The 15,348-nt window shown below is 46.0% G+C and overlaps 1 protein-coding gene across 4 annotated transcripts in view; it reads right to left on the bottom strand.

Moving 5' to 3' along the window:
* The window catches only part of NRP2 (neuropilin 2), a 120,836-nt gene that overhangs the window by 29,531 nt on the left and 75,957 nt on the right, over nt 1–15,348 (bottom strand). For 2 of the 4 annotated variants that reach the window (XM_090282868.1, XM_090282874.1), the window contains exons 12-15: nt 14,176–14,316; nt 3,318–3,580; nt 1,680–1,776; nt 469–504 (exon numbers count right to left, since the gene is read on the bottom strand). In XM_090282868.1, coding sequence (XP_090138994.1) covers nt 469–504; nt 1,680–1,776; nt 3,318–3,580; nt 14,176–14,316 — 537 coding nt within the window. The remainder of the gene's footprint in view (nt 1–468; nt 505–1,679; nt 1,777–3,317; nt 3,581–14,175; nt 14,317–15,348) is intronic. The other 2 variants (XM_090282871.1, XM_090282882.1) reach the window with 1 other exon arrangement.

The raw sequence follows: 15,348 nt of genomic DNA, 5'->3' as shown, positions 1-15,348 counted from the left end.
GGCTCTCGCTGAGGGTTAATAGAGACAGCTGCCTTGGTACCCCAGAACTGGAACTGGAAAGAAACCGTCTTCAGGCTAAAATAAATCATTGCCACCTCATTTCACTTTTAATTTGCTACTGATTTTTTGTTGTTGTTGCTCAGTCCCCCCACAGCCTCTCCTTTCTCACCACTCAGGCATTTTCAGCCTCATTGCTCCCTGTCGGACAATGCAAGGCTGAAAGGTTTATCTGTAACCTATTTGTCTCTATTGGAGGTCTCTAAACTTTAATTAAACAAGAGACAGTGAGGATCTCAATCCTCCCGCCTCTGCTTCTACAGGTGTTGTTGGCGCCATCTAGCGACAGCAAGGTGTGGTGTCTGTTTTCTCTTGTGACACTTGTTAAATTTGGAGGTTTATTTCCTCCATCAAATTCACATCACACGAGGGGAAGGAAAAGGCATGCAGAAAAAAACATTTTTTTTTTACCTTTAAAATTCTCACCTGCAAAAGCTGAGATGGGTTCTGGAAAAAAAAAAAGACAACATTTTGAGTTAGATAAGGGGAAGAAAGAATTGGACAAACATAGGGCATGATGACGACTTCCATTAAGTTTTTAAAAATAATATCCCTCAGAAAGTGTCCCAGGTCCTCCCCATGCTCTAGACTGTGTCTAACACATGATTATCATGGGGGCCAGTGGGTGGAGAGAGATTCTCACAGTTGCTTTGGAACAAAAAGCCCTTTATAGAGTAATGGGTCCCAGAAGCATTGTAATCAGTCACTTACCACTGATTACTTTCTCAGAGTCTGGATTACTTTTAGATGCCCGGGGCCTGAGAGTTGCCTGAAGGGACTGGGGTGGTCCCAGGTGCTCCTGACATCATCAGGCACACACCACCCCCGGGACCCGTGTGCCAAGAAAAGCACTTGGTGAGTTATTACGGTCACTCTGCTGATGGAAAGCAGGTTCCGTTCCTTCTCAGGATTTCCTCTCGCTTTCAAGAATGTCTACGGCTCTGATAGAAGATGACCAGGGTACCCTTGGGGTGAGCTGGGTAAAATGTGTACATTTGAGGTGGGCTCTGCACTTCCGTCCAAGAGGACAGTTATGGTACCCTCCCTATGCTGGTCACCTCGTGTGGAATGTTTAATCTTCCAATAATTCTGGGATCTTGGGCATTAGACGTATGAGTTTCAGAGCAAAATCTACAATGTTACTTCACACGCCGTAGTTTGCCCTGCAATTCAACCATGCCAAAGAACTACTTGGGTAATTACATTATCACTCTGATATAACAGAGGTACTATTCTTTCTCATTATTAAAGGCTTCCAATAAATCCATCAAAACTTTCCAGCATGTAATTCTGACTGGCAGTTGTTCTGATCCTCTAGCATTTCCTTTGCTAAAAGCTGGAGTCTGATGAAGGGGTGTCGACACCCAGAATCTCCCTGTACTTAGCGCACGTCTATTTCTGAATGGGAACGGGGCTATCACACTTCCCCTCATGTGACACCCTACCATTCTGAATGTAGTCAAAGACACAGCGACGCTCACCCCTCACCTCCTGTGCAGGCTTCCACTGCCTCTCCCACTGGGTAACAGCTGTGTCTGAAAAGGGTATGCTACCTTCTCTTGTATATCCCAGCCCTTAGGGTATTATTTGGAAGAGTCATGAAGAGACTGATATTCACGTACCCATACAGCTCTCCAGCGGGACATCAGTGCTTAGACGAATGTCATCAATGGCAATTTCTCCCGAATGTCCTTTTCTTATAACTCCCTCGAACACAATCTAGAAGCCAGAAGAACACGAGCCATGGTTAACTGAGCTTCCTGGTCCAGACAGTGCAAGGATTCCCAGTTTTCTGTTAACTGGTGCTTAAAATGTGTGTGTGTGGTGTATGTGTGACTGCTCCTGGTACACATCTGTTGACCACATGGCTATGGTGCTTGGAATCTTAATTTAAAAAGAGTTGGTCCAAATCAAATGTGTATTTGAAGGGATTAAAAATATATGTATTACAAAGTGATGGATATTGTTGTCTGGTAACTCGAATGTATTGATTAAAAGGACCACATTTGGAGTGTGTTTAAAGGGTTACATTTTCCATAGCCATTTTTTGAGCTTCCGTTCTCATAAATCTTCCAAATGCCCAATCCAAATATTTGGAAACTCAGGACACATGAGCAGGTGGGGGTAAGGTGAGAAATAAGAGTATACAGGTTTGGACTGCCTTGGGGGGAACACTGTTTTATGGCTCTATCATTACAACGAGAAAGGGAATGACTTGTTCCTTCACCAATAGTTACTGAGCACCTACTATGTGCCAGGCACAAGGACAGTAACAAAACCTAATAGGCAAGGCCCTTTGAGAATCTCACTATCTAGAGGGTGAGACAAAAATGCAAATGAATACTTACAATACATTATATTAAGATTTAAAGCGGGAATGCAGGTGGGGGTGGGCAGGAACTCAGAGGACACCTTACAACCTTGCAAGTGACTGCACACTGCACACAGAAGCCCCTCTGCTCTCTGGTCTTCAACCATTCCCCATTCTCGCCCTCACCAGATTTTCTCCGCAAACTAGCACATGTCCTCTGGCAAGCTAAGCAAGCAGTTGGCTGCCTCACCAGCCATCTGTTGCTGCTCCTCATCTGGGGAGGAGCAGGTTAACGCTTTGGCTGGTTCTCAGTCACCTCGTCCACAGTGTGTCTACTCTCCCCAAGTTTCAGGCACAGCTGCGCATGCCCATCTGTGCCTCAGTCTCCGCTCTGTGGGGCAGGGATAATAGAACTCAACTCCTCGAGCCGCTTCGTGAGAAACCACTCATTTGGAGATGAGTCTCTCTGTTCCACTGGCCATTAAGCACAAACAGCAACCTGCCCCTTCCTGTGTTCACACGGGGCTGGAACAGGTCTGGGAGGTTGTTCCCCTTGCTCCTCTGGAGTCTGCGCGGCTCCACAGGCCTCTTCCATGTGTGTGGAGGGTTTGTTTGTGTTTATTTCCCTGGCTGCTATGTGCCTTTGTCAGCCTACCTGATAGCAATCTAAAATAGAATGGAGAGAAGAAACATTTGCTGGAGAAGATTTCAGCAATATAAAAGGCAATAGGAGGAACAAAGAACCAAGTCTGGGTGTAGAGATAGTCACATTATGAATAACAAATAAGAGTGTCATTTAGTTACCATGGCAACGTGAGAAACACAATGAAAACAGCAGTGCTTAACCACGTTCCCTAATGATGAATGGGCACGGGCCCTTTGAAATATTGAAATACAGATCACAAGGACTCCCGCGGATCTCCGCACCTGCCTCCCGTCACCACCCCACCTGATACTCCATGTCGTAGCTGGGCAGGATGATTCGCCCGTGTTTCCACTCGCTGCCCTGGTCCTCGCGGATGACCCAGAGGAGCTTGCTCTCCTGGCTGGCTTCGCGCAGCACCTGCAGCGCCACCCCGCGGCCGCCTGTGGCTTGGTACTGGAACTCCAGGCACACGGGGCTTCGGGACAGGTGCACTGGCGGGCTGATGAGCCGAGCGTACTGGCCCTCTCTGCGGCCATCACTCTGCAGCCGCAAGAAATTCCTGTCATCTGGGGAAAATAAACCAAACAGAGGTTCCCGGTAAATGCTTGGGAAAGATACCAGTTTGCAGCTGTCGCTCCTCCAGGGGAAAAGCAGGGACCAGAGTTTGGGTATCTTGTTTTTTCACGTCCTCGTTCCCCAGGTCCTGTATCCCTTTCTTAAGGCTCCCTCAGGGCCTTGATTCTCATGCTGCATCCCTTGAAGTCCTTTGAGTTTTCCCATTAAGCCAGTCCCTTCTGCCTATTCCTTGCCACCACTTTCTTTGAGCCTCTTTTACATGTGACATCTGGTGCTGTTGGCCTTATGTCTTGGCTGGTTGTGTCTGCACTTGTCTTCTCTCCCTAGATTCTGAGAGGCCAGACCTGCATCGTGTTCATCACTGGCATCCCAGAGGGGCCACTGCACTCTAATGAACTAAATGATAAGGCCGTGAGGTGGCTGCTAGACTAGAGGATGATTCTGGCCAGGTGGTTTATGCTTCAAGCCTTTATCATCTGGGCTGGGCCTTGTCCAAATGGGAGACATTTAAAACCTTCTGTCTCCACCAGTGTTACTAGATGGTGCCTGGGCAGGACAGAGGGTGAGGGCTGATTAGGGGTGATTCACAGACTCCACGCCCTTCCTTGCCCAGCCTGGGGAGGCCTGAACTTGGCCTTTCTCAGACAGCCAGGCAAACACACTTCCAGTGAAAAGAGGTGGTGTCATCATCCCTAACAAAGGCTATGTAGTTAGTAGAGGATATACACATGCTGGAAAATGAGGGTTTCACCCATCCAAATGGTTGGAGAATGGGCCTTTTAGCTGATTAGCTTTCAACTACATCAGACACTGTGCAAGACCGAGTTCCTCTTCCTGTTTGCAGACCTCAGGCCTTGCAGACACAGGTGTGAGGACCTGCACCTGCAAAGCCAACTTGTGCAGGGGTGTTCTGGTCCCCTGTACAGAGAACCAGGTGGCCTCTGAGGAGACAGTCTCACTGCCTCCTTTTTGGCCCTGAAACCTCTGATGCTGACCACTTCTGTAAGATGGCTGGGCCGCTTTGTACCTCACACCTAGCACATCAGATGCCTCAGGATCATGCCAATTAGAGACATGTTCACAGAGCTTTCTTACTCAGCTGGGTCTGTGAGTACCCTGGGCTTGTCAGGGAAGGAGAGTCGAGGACTTCAGAGCTCTGAAACAGCTGGTTTGCTGTTGTTATTCCTGCTGACATAATCTTTCTAGTGAGAGCTGAGCCTGTGACAGTCCTCCCATCGGTGGCTCAGAAACAGCTTCTTCCTCCCCCCAACCCCCTCCCAGATACCTTGCTTCTCTTCCCTGGCTTCCCTATATCCCTTCTGGTTAGATTCTCTGGGATTTTTGCTCTAGAAGCTATCCTGCCCTGAAGTCAAATTAAGAGTAGTTTAGGATGCATAGTTGGAATTCCAGTTTGTGTCTCCTTCACCATTCAAAGCCATGTCTGTCTAATACCCCACAACACAAGGCCTCCTCAAGGCCAAAGTCAGCACAGATAAGCAGCCAGCTGCCTACAGCTTAGAATTTGAATGATGGCGATCTACTGAGGGAGGAGATACTGGTGCCACACCAGACACTCAGAGAGCTCCTGAACCTCTGCTTCTCCTATCAGATCTCATTACTGCTGCTATTAATGATAATAATTACAAGTCATATTTGCATAATGCCTTACAGGTTACAAAGCATGTTCATATGCATTATTTCATCTAATCCTTGCTCTACACCTGTGAGCTCAGTTTTATTAATCTTACTTTGTACAGGATGAAAAACTGAGGCTCAGAAAGGTTCAAGTGACTTGTCCCGGGTAGAGTGAGTGACTAGTAAGTAGTAGAGCTGGACTTGACATTAGGTGTCCCCACTTTCAGACAATAGGCTCTTCACTTCAGCTGTGTCCCATGCACCCTGCCCAAGTCTGGGCAGTTAATCACACTCTATTCAAGGTAAACTGGCTTCTCCCCTGGGCCCTGCTCCTTTTGCCCCTCTTGCTCTTCTTACCTGTAGTTCCTCCCTCCCTGACCAATCCACCTATCCCACCTCTTTTGCTAGTATTTCTCCTAACCCTTCTGGCACATTTCAGCATTAATTCTTCCCTTGTCTGAACAACTTGAGCATTTACTGACTGTATCACTGATGTTCCCTTGTTTCTTTAAAAGACCGGAGGCAATTTTTTCATGCATTTCAGCAGGTAGACACACATTGCCTTATATTATAATCTAACTGTTTTGGGCCTGTCTTTCTTATTGCCCTGGTTAGATGAAAGGGTCCTGGTGTCACACATATAAGGCTTAATACAACTTCTTCTCACAGTCCCTAAATAGTGACACAGATATGCCACTAACTCAAGAAAATTTTGTTTCTACGAATCATTGAATAACAAACACAAGGATCAAGAATGATATGAGGCTAACATGTTAGAAATGAGAACAGAGGGAGAATCAGCTAGCCTCTGGCAATCCCTCAGACTCACAATTCCCTCCCACTGTCCTGAGCCAACAAACAGCCCTTTCAAAGGTGAGGTGAACTAATAAGAACACAGTGACCTGTGGACACACTTATCCACTGACCACCAGTGAGAATCCCCCAAATGCTCCCACGCTCCAGTCATTTCCAAGCCTTGACTGTTTCCACCTTATATATAAAGAAAACCAGATTTCAGAGACTTATTATTCAGCCTTCTTCCTTCACAGTTTCACAAATAAGACCCCCTTGCTGCCTGAAAATTGCTTGGCAGAAATACTGTCACTTATGTGAATTTACATTCTTAAGCGGCAGGGGAATCATGGTATAATGGTTAGCATTTAGTAAGTAAAATGTGCGTGGAGGTGTAAAGAGCTGGGCTGGCTGGATGTTATCTGGGTCTGTTCTGTTGGCCCCTCCTGTTGCTAAAACTTCAGGCACAATTAGGCCAAAGATTTCACAGACTGCTTCCCCCAGGGGCCCAAGCTCACCCCCTCTCCTCTCACCTCCTTCCCCCTCTTCTCCTTTCCTCTCCCCTCTCTCTCTCACAATAAGATGATAATCACTATGCATGATTTAAAGGACCACTGGAAGACCAGGGAGCTAATGCTGGTGGCGTGCTAAGCACGAGCAGCTGAGGGATCATAATTCAGTGCTGACATCTGAGCTAATCCACTAGTTTGCAGAATCTCGAGACAAGCAGGCCTCTGAATTTCACTTAGTTAAATCATTTGTGCCCCACTTGTCTGTTAAGTGCTATGAGCTTGAGGGAAGAAAGATGATATGTAAATTTAAGGAATTAGCAGTAGACATCAGTCAGAGGGACGCTGAGCTGCAAAATGTCCCTGCCTATCACTGAGAGAGACCTGATTAGAACCAGGACATCATGAAGGAATGGCTCAGACTATGAAAATCCCAGGGAGGGGGAGAGGAGGAGCAGGGGGAAGGAAACCAGGAAACCGATGTTAACTGAGCACCTACTATGTGCCAGATAGTATATCAGAGGCTTTGTCTGCCTATCTTATGTATTCTTCCACCTTTACAAAGAAAGAAAGTGAGGCTCAGAGAACTGAAGTGATGTGTCTGAGACCCTAGCTACAGAGTGATGGAAGGAGGATATGAGCCCTGAGCAGACTGAGTGAAATTGCCCAAGCACAGTCTTTCACCTGGGCTGGAATCCTGGACTGATTCTCACTAATCTTTTAAAGCCTCAGTCTTCCCACCTGTAAAGTGAGTGTAATAACATCATTACTGCACAGGGCTGAAAAGGAGTAAAGAGAATGAGCCATGCACAATGCTTTGCATAGTAACGAGGACATGGTAAAAGCTCAGTAAGAAACATGGTCTTTAGTACTCCTACTATGGTTATACACACTGCCTCCTGTGCTGGCCTTAATGTTTGTTTTGTTTTATTTTAGAAGGAAAAAGGCTAGAAAGAGCACCAAGAACTTGGAGAGACCAATGCAAGACTCAAAGGGAAGTATGGTTTGGCCTGGGGACAGGAAAGATGTTTTTTGGAATAAGATGGTTCCCAGATCCATCATTTCAATCCCAGAAACCAGCCAGCCCCAAGTTACATATCATGCACTATTTACCACATATGTGTGTGTGACTCTATGGTAGGTGAAATAAAATAATACATGATCCTGGAATGAGAGTGGGACCTCAGGAGATGGTTTAGAGCAGGCCAGCCCTGTGATCCAGAGAAATGATGCCAAAAACATCCAGAACAGCTGTCCACCTCTTTGCTTTAAATCTCCCGCAGAAGGCATGGCCATAGGCCACATTGGCAATGTGTTTTCTGGGTCACAACCCTAACTGTCAGGAACTTCTTAAATCCAGTTTTAGGTTCTCCTGCTGTCATTTACACACATGTCTTCCTTCTATCCCTGATGGAGCATAGTCAATATCTGTCCTCTGACTTAGAAACACTGTCACTTGTGAAGAATTAAGACCCTTAGTCTTCATTTCTTTGGGAAACACAACCTTCTCCTTTAAGTGGCCACTTTGCAGGCCTTTAGTTATAGTGGTAGGTCTCCACTGACCCTTCTCCAAGCTAAGTGCTTCTGTTCTTTTAAGTCAGGGCACCCACTTACGTGCTGTAATGAAGCACACGTGTACAAGTGAGGGTCGTTCTTCTAGAATGTCCCAGTTTAGGGCCCATTACTGTCAAACACAGAGGGACTTTAAAGCACACCCCGGCTGTTGATTACTTGAGAGAGCAAAGGGCTGGCATGGCATGTGTGAGCTGCTTTCATAATTTACTTGGACTTTAAAGAAGAGCCCTTTGAATTGCCAAGAGGTGGCCTGAACATGACAATTGACTAGCTAAGAACCAGCTCTGCCTGCTGGAGGCTGTCTTCTTATTTTTGTAGTTGACGGCAGTGATGCCGGCAATGCAGAGCTTCCAACAGAATGACAATGGGAAGGAAATATGTTCAGTTGTTGAAAGAGAATGAAGAAATAATGTCCCAGAGACACAATCCCTCTCCTCACAGACCTGACATACTTGGGAGGCATTTTGCAAGGGTCCCTGACTCAAAACATCTGTTGTTGCCCACGACACAGGGAAAACAATCACATGGGAATGAACAACAGGAGTTTAAAAGGGCAGAGAGGAAGTGCAGAGGATAGGGCCATTCAGGCGTTTTAACCTGCTGCTGTCTCTGAGAAGGGTCTCCTGATATTTCACCTGGCAATTTACGGCCACATCTGGCTTCAGCTGCGTAAGTGCTTTGTGAGCACGTGACAGCGTCTGACCCAACAGCAATGGAACCACTGTGTCCCCACCTTATCGAACTCTGAAATAAATTACCAGTCTGATCCTCCTGGCTATCACAAAGCCAAACACACCATCTGTCCAGTACGTGCATCTCCTGGCTAGCATCTTGCCCTCCTGCTAGAGCAACCATCTGAAAGAATATTTAGTGCTGTAGGAGATGTAGTCTCTTTGTATAGGTCATGCTTAAAACATGAGTCAGCCCTGCAGCTGGCCTCCCAAGGTCACTCTGTCTCAGTAAGGTCCTCGAATTAACAACCAGTGAATGGAAACATTGACTTTGGATGAACTCAGCAGGATGTTCTCAAGGTTTACAACTGAGAGTTTTGTGGACAATTTGAGCTTTCTGGCCTGGTCTTTGCAGGAGTCTACTTGACGCTTTGTTTCGGTAGGTCAGTTTTCATGAAGGTTTTGCGATGGAGGCAGTGTTGTTATCATTCTGTCCCTTTGTTATCAAGTCACACACTGCTGGGGGACTCAAGGAATCATGACTTTCAAAAACTAATAATAATTGCTTCTCTTCTCTACTGCAGTCTTTTCTACAAAGTCAGAGAAGTGTTTCTACTTTCCTTAATGAAGGACCCCTATGCTTTCTTTTTCAGGTTGAAGTTATGAAGTTATCGCTGGAATATTGGCTTTCTTTTAGCCAAGCTGTTCCTGGTCTTTAATTATATCATGATCTAAGCCCAAGAAGTTCCTGTCTCAGTATTGCTGTGGCTGCAGCACCTGAGTCAAGCCACAGCAACCTCTCTCCAAAGGCAGTTCAAGCAAATGCCACTCCTGCATCTGGACTGTCTGTTGCCATCGGTCCTGTCCATGGGGAAGGTGTTTTGAGCTCACAGAGTTGCTTTTTAACTCACAGAGTCACCAGTAGCTCTCTGACAAAAATCAAGCCCATCATTAGCAAGTTCGCTCATCAATTACTTCCTTTGATTTCTTTGCAACCATCTGCCCACCATATCAATCCACACTCCATTGTCTCATGTGTGTGTGTGTGTGTGTGGCCCACAGTTTTGGCCCTCCATTCCAATGGAGCTTATTCAATGGCCCAATCTGCATCAGACCAGCCCCATGTCTACCATATACATTTGATGGGATGGCCACTGTTTGTAAAATTCAAATATTTCAGAACATTGTATTCTTGATTTTATGCCCACTTAAGATTGTTTTTGAACCTGGAGTAAAGACTGTGTTCTCTCAAATGCAATAAACATATAAATGCGAGGCAGCTCAAGCTCTGTCCTTTCATAATGGCATACTATCCGAATGGGCTTTGCCTGTTTCCTTTGCATCACTTCCATGATCTGGACTTATTGAAATGAATACTGCAATCATCCTTCATGAGGTCAACAACTGCATAAAGAGCACACATTTAGGGAGACCACACACACCTGAGGATTCTGAGGTTAACCTGGCATAGTACCTGTATTTCTAGTCTTCTTGTCTCATTTCTGACAATAATAATAACAGCAACAATAACAACAATTATTATTACTATTATTGGTATTACTTAGTATTTATTTAGGATGTTCTTTCTGGTTGAATGAAATAATTCCTACACGACGCAATACTCTCTTACTTGCTTACTTGATTATGGTTGCGCACCCAGGTAAAATGAAACAATGACCAAAATACCAGCCATTAAACACACCCATCAAGGGATAGTAGAGATGGCACATCCCCCTAATTACTGGTTCTTGTTTACATCAAACCAAGGAGCAATGGCATCAGCGAGGGTCCCAGAGGTCACACTCATGTTAACATCTCATGGTGCCAGGGCAGCGCTCGCCAAGACAGCATTCTATGATGATGAGCACTCTGTATACCGGCTCTGTCCAATACAGCATGGCTACTGAGCCCCCAAATGTGGCTAGCATGAGGAAGGAGCGGAACTTTGAGCTGCATGCAATTTTAACAAATTAAAATTAAAAGAGCCACATGTGGCTAGGGAAGACACTGTTGGCATCATTGAAGCTGCAGAGAAAAGGAAAAGTGGCCTGTGAGAGAACATGGGAGCAGCTCCTCTGTGACCACCAGAGGTCACTGACTTGGGAATAGGTTTCCCAGGGGCGGGTGTGAGCACACTACAGGCTTCTGAGCCCAAGCAAAGAGCTAAAAAAAGAAATTCCGAGTGGCCTTGAAAGACTATCTTGAAAAACAAAAACAGTGGAATGAAACCAGTGGGTGTCTTGTCAGCCCTAAGCACCCGCTACCGCCAGCCAAAAGAACAGAACTAATTGCTTACTTAAAAGCAAAAGAAAAAAAAATGAGAAAAACAAAACAAAACATGAGAAAAGAACTAAATCAGAAAATATCTAAGGAATGTAAGTAGTTTCCACAGACACTTCTAACCCAACGGCCTTGAGTATGATATTTCAACATGGCTGTTTCCTTTTTTCTTTCCTCCCTTCTTTTTTTCTCCCTACTTGATGGAGACACTTCCTTCCTTAAACGTAATTATTTTGTTTACCAATCTAATAAAGGGATAAAGCATACGGCACACTTCTAAAGAGCAGAGTGGGCTCCTCTCTGGGAAACCGGGGATGTGCCGGTGGCACGGCAGCTTTCAGGTTTGACTCCGAAGGTCCAGCACTCTGATCCCATTAGCATCTGCCCTGCCCTGAACCAGCACAGCTGTTTCCTTTCTCCCAACTGCTCCCCTCAGGGCCCCATTTTTTTTTTTTTTTTTTAAGAAAGGACCACCCTGAACAGAAAGGGCTTTCTATCTTCTCTTCCTTAAAGCCTGGTATCCAGTTCTGCAAGGAAGAAGGAACATGGGAAATAACAGCAAATAATTTTGTAACTCATCAGAGGGTAGAAGGACGGGCCCTGAAAACAATATTATGATTTTGTTTTCTGGAGGCAATTACAAGTGCCATTTTTCCAAACTTCAGGGATTCCTTTGGAAGAGGAAAATAATTATTTTCTTTCTCAATATCTTAGGAGGAAAACATCATTAGATCTAGCAGTTCCTTATGGCCCTAATTTTCCTTCTGTCCCTGTCCATCCAGCTAAAGGTTGGGATTCTGCCCACTTTGTGAGCTTGCTCTGAGAAGCACCCCCTCGACTCCCCAACCACAGGGTATAATGAATCAACCAGAATGAGAACAAGGACTAGGATTCCCAACCAGTAGCCAGGGGCGGCAGACGGGACATTCAGGTGAGGGTGGAGGCTGGGCCAGGGGCAGGCGGAGGTGAGTTGGCAATAGAACAGAGGTAAAGGCCAGAGTCAAATGGAGAGCTCTCCCAGAAGTGTCACTTGCTAATCGGTGGCCTCGCCAACTGAACTGGACAGGCCTCAGACGTTCTCAGAGACAATCTGCCCTGAAGAGTGCAAGGGAGGAGGTTGAATTATTAGAACCTAAATGTGAATAAGAGCCAGTAGATGTCTTCATGCTGTGTCATCTACGTCTATTTATTCCAACTGCCTCTGCCAAGCTTCCCTCAACCACACATAGAAGCCATGAACACACGCAAACACAAACCTACAGACACACACACACACACATGGAGATTCATGCATAAAACACACACACAAACACTAAATGCATCTACATCTACACATAAAAAACATATAACATATGCATATACACACCAAACACCTTGAGAAAGAAACACATACATACACATATAACCCACAAGTACACACATGTAACAACACTATGCATACACACAGAGACACATAACCTACAAATCTTTAAGATAAAAAGTGGGGGTTGGGAAAACAACCAATTAATTGGGCCAAGTCTCAAAGGAGAGGAAATAAAATGAAAATCCAGGCTGGGTTATAAAAATAAGTATTTTTTTTCCAACGTGCAGGAGGCTCATTATATTAATTAAACATTATTGCAGTGAACGAGAGGAGGGAGGGTGATTAAGGCTGGGACGAGGGTAAGTGTTCTCTCCTGTTGCCCGAGGCTGTGGTGATCTTCAGATATTAATCTCTCCAAGCACTTGAATGCTGAAGAGATAAACACTTGAAATATGAAAATGTTTTTCTCCAGAGCAGACGCTGTGACCCTCTGGGAAAGCAAGTGCAGTTGTGTCAGGAGGCCGGCCGCAGTGCTCTCCTAGCGCCTGTCCTTCTGCAGCCCCTGGGGACAGGGGACACGGCCAGTTCTTGGGGTGAGGGGCAGTGGAGCTGCTCTGGGGGACCATGCAGAAGGGGAGGATAGCTTCCCCTGTTTATTCTCTAGGCAACATTTAATCTACTAATTTCCAGAATTAACCCCTTTCCTCTCAAATACTTACGGGGACCTAAGGTCCAGGCTGGGGATGTAGGAAAATTGAAAGCTAATGCCTGCAGTGTTGGAGCTGATGTTTGTGAGAGGCCATTGTTAAATAATCTGGAATTCTGCAAGCCAGGTGTTAAATGCAAGCATTATTAAAAATTAAATTATATAAAGTTACAATTAAGTGAATTATATTAAAAACTAAAGGTAATAAGTTCTCAAAATTCAAGACTTCCTAATTATTTTAATACAATTTACCCGTACCTATGCTCCTGAAGTTATTTATATGTATTACACCTGTCTGATGGGAAAACACTATACAATACTGTGCTATTGCATTTTCTCCACTCCACCTCCAATGATGGTTGGCAGCTTGAATTCCATCCTAATAGTGGTATTTACATCACTGATAGTGGCAAACATTACAATGCAGGGTTTTTAAATCCTTGGAGAGATGGTTGTTCAACTTTTACCAGAATATCACTGTAACAGCATGAGACAGCAGATGACTTGCTTCTACTTACTCAGAAGGGCCAAAGGCAACCCCTCTCTGTCAAAGTGCCAAAGAGGTTTCTGAGATCGGACACTCTGAAAGGACAAGTGCCAGGTAGCTCTGCTAGATACCCTAATGTATGGCAGCATTCCAAGCCCTCTGACTGGGTTCTGCAGAAGCAATGATGCCCTAGGAGAAGGATCAGTCGGACCTGAGGCCACTGCTTTACTAATGGGCCATTTTAGGAACAATACCCAGCTTGAAGTTGACAAGAGGCTCTGTGATGGTGGCAGCGAGTCCTGGCTATGGGAACAAGAGGACATTGACTCATCCCATCTCTTAGGACCTCCCAATTGCTCTTTCTTTCTCCCTCTTCTTTAATCTTGGCCTCCCTCCCTCCCTCCCTCTCAGCTTCTAGGCTGTCCTGTAATCATAAGAGAGGGTAGGAACCACCAACCCGCTATTCTGTGGGGTGACGCTGTGAGCAAAGACTGTGGTGGTTTGCGGGCAAAGAGCAGAGGATGGCTCTGTGGTAGGAAGTTATGAAGCCTGCCAGGGAATCTGAGCTGACTAACATGGGGCAGGCTAGCATTAACTCTTTTGTTGCTCACTTCGCAGCTGGCTTACCTGGAAACGTCCGGTCGATCGGGCTGGTGCTGCTGACCCAGGTGCTCCTGAGCCACTTGGCGTGGTCATACATCCAACCACAGGGCTCCTCGGGGAAATCAAAGTTGCAGTTGAATCCTGAAGGGAGCTGCAAATCTTTGTCTAAAGGGGGAAAAAAACAACCCAAAGGAAGGCAAATGAAATGGATTCAGAGAACAGCCACAGTGGTGCTATTTAAATGGCTGGCAAGGCCTGAGTGCAGAGAAAAAAGTGGCTCCCTTTGCTTATTCATTTAACTCATCTTGGCGATTGTTGGCTTTCGGGTCAGCCTTTGGTCTCATCCTTCCCAGGCATGAAAGCCAAGTCTGCCAGAGGTTCCCATAGTACGCAATTATAAATAAGGCCACCAAATGACTTCAGGCTCTAATCTGCCTCTTCTGTCCAGCTCAGAGAGCAGACAAATGTGAAAATCGCTGTTCCCTAAATGCCAAAGAAGAATGTCTCCCCAGTGCCTCAGTGGATGGCTGGCTCCTGCCAACCTGCCTCGCAGGAGTGATGGCGCGGGCAGTGAGGAGAAAGTGGTCTTAGAAACAAGGAAGGCTTGTTTGCTCTCGTTCACCTCCTTGTGATGGTGTCTCTTGTTTCAGAAAGTCCAGGTCATTTCGGCGTTCCCAGGGGGAGGCACTGCCAGGTAGCATGTTAGGGCAAAGTGAGGGGAGTGGATCAGCTGGACCAGCCATCTACCCAGCTCGGGGCTGACCGGGAGGAAAAGTAATCCCACATGGTGCTGAGAGCCTGAAGGCCCGGATCCGAGGTCAGCAGAGAGTGCATTCTCAGGGAAATCTAAGAAGTGACCACCCAGCGGCTTGTCCTATCTGCTCGGTTGTTCACCTGCCTACGTGAGAAGACTGAACACAAGGCATTTCTTTTGAGATTCCACTCAGCTCTAAAAACTCAGTATGCGCTGGTGCCAAATATATGATGAAGCGGGGGTGAGTGTGGAGGTGGGGAAAAAAGGAAACGGGAACCCAAATCTGGACACTTGCCAGCTGTGGCTGTGGAGACAGCAGCAAAGTGTTGGCTAATGCTGGTAGCAGAGAGGAAGTGGGGTCTTTGGCCTTCTCACTTCCCTTCTCGGGGTTCCCAGGGAGGAATTTCTGCAGGGAAAGCCTAGAATGCAGGCTAGGAAGTCTA

The sequence above is a fragment of the Furipterus horrens genome, unplaced genomic scaffold, assembly GCF_987537825.1.
Source record: "Furipterus horrens unplaced genomic scaffold, mFurHor1.1.pri manual_scaffold_1, whole genome shotgun sequence".
In the NCBI taxonomy this organism is placed as follows: domain Eukaryota; kingdom Metazoa; phylum Chordata; class Mammalia; order Chiroptera; family Furipteridae; genus Furipterus; species Furipterus horrens.
Note: the sequence above shows the minus strand (reverse complement) of the source record. Positions and strands in the feature narration are given on the sequence as shown.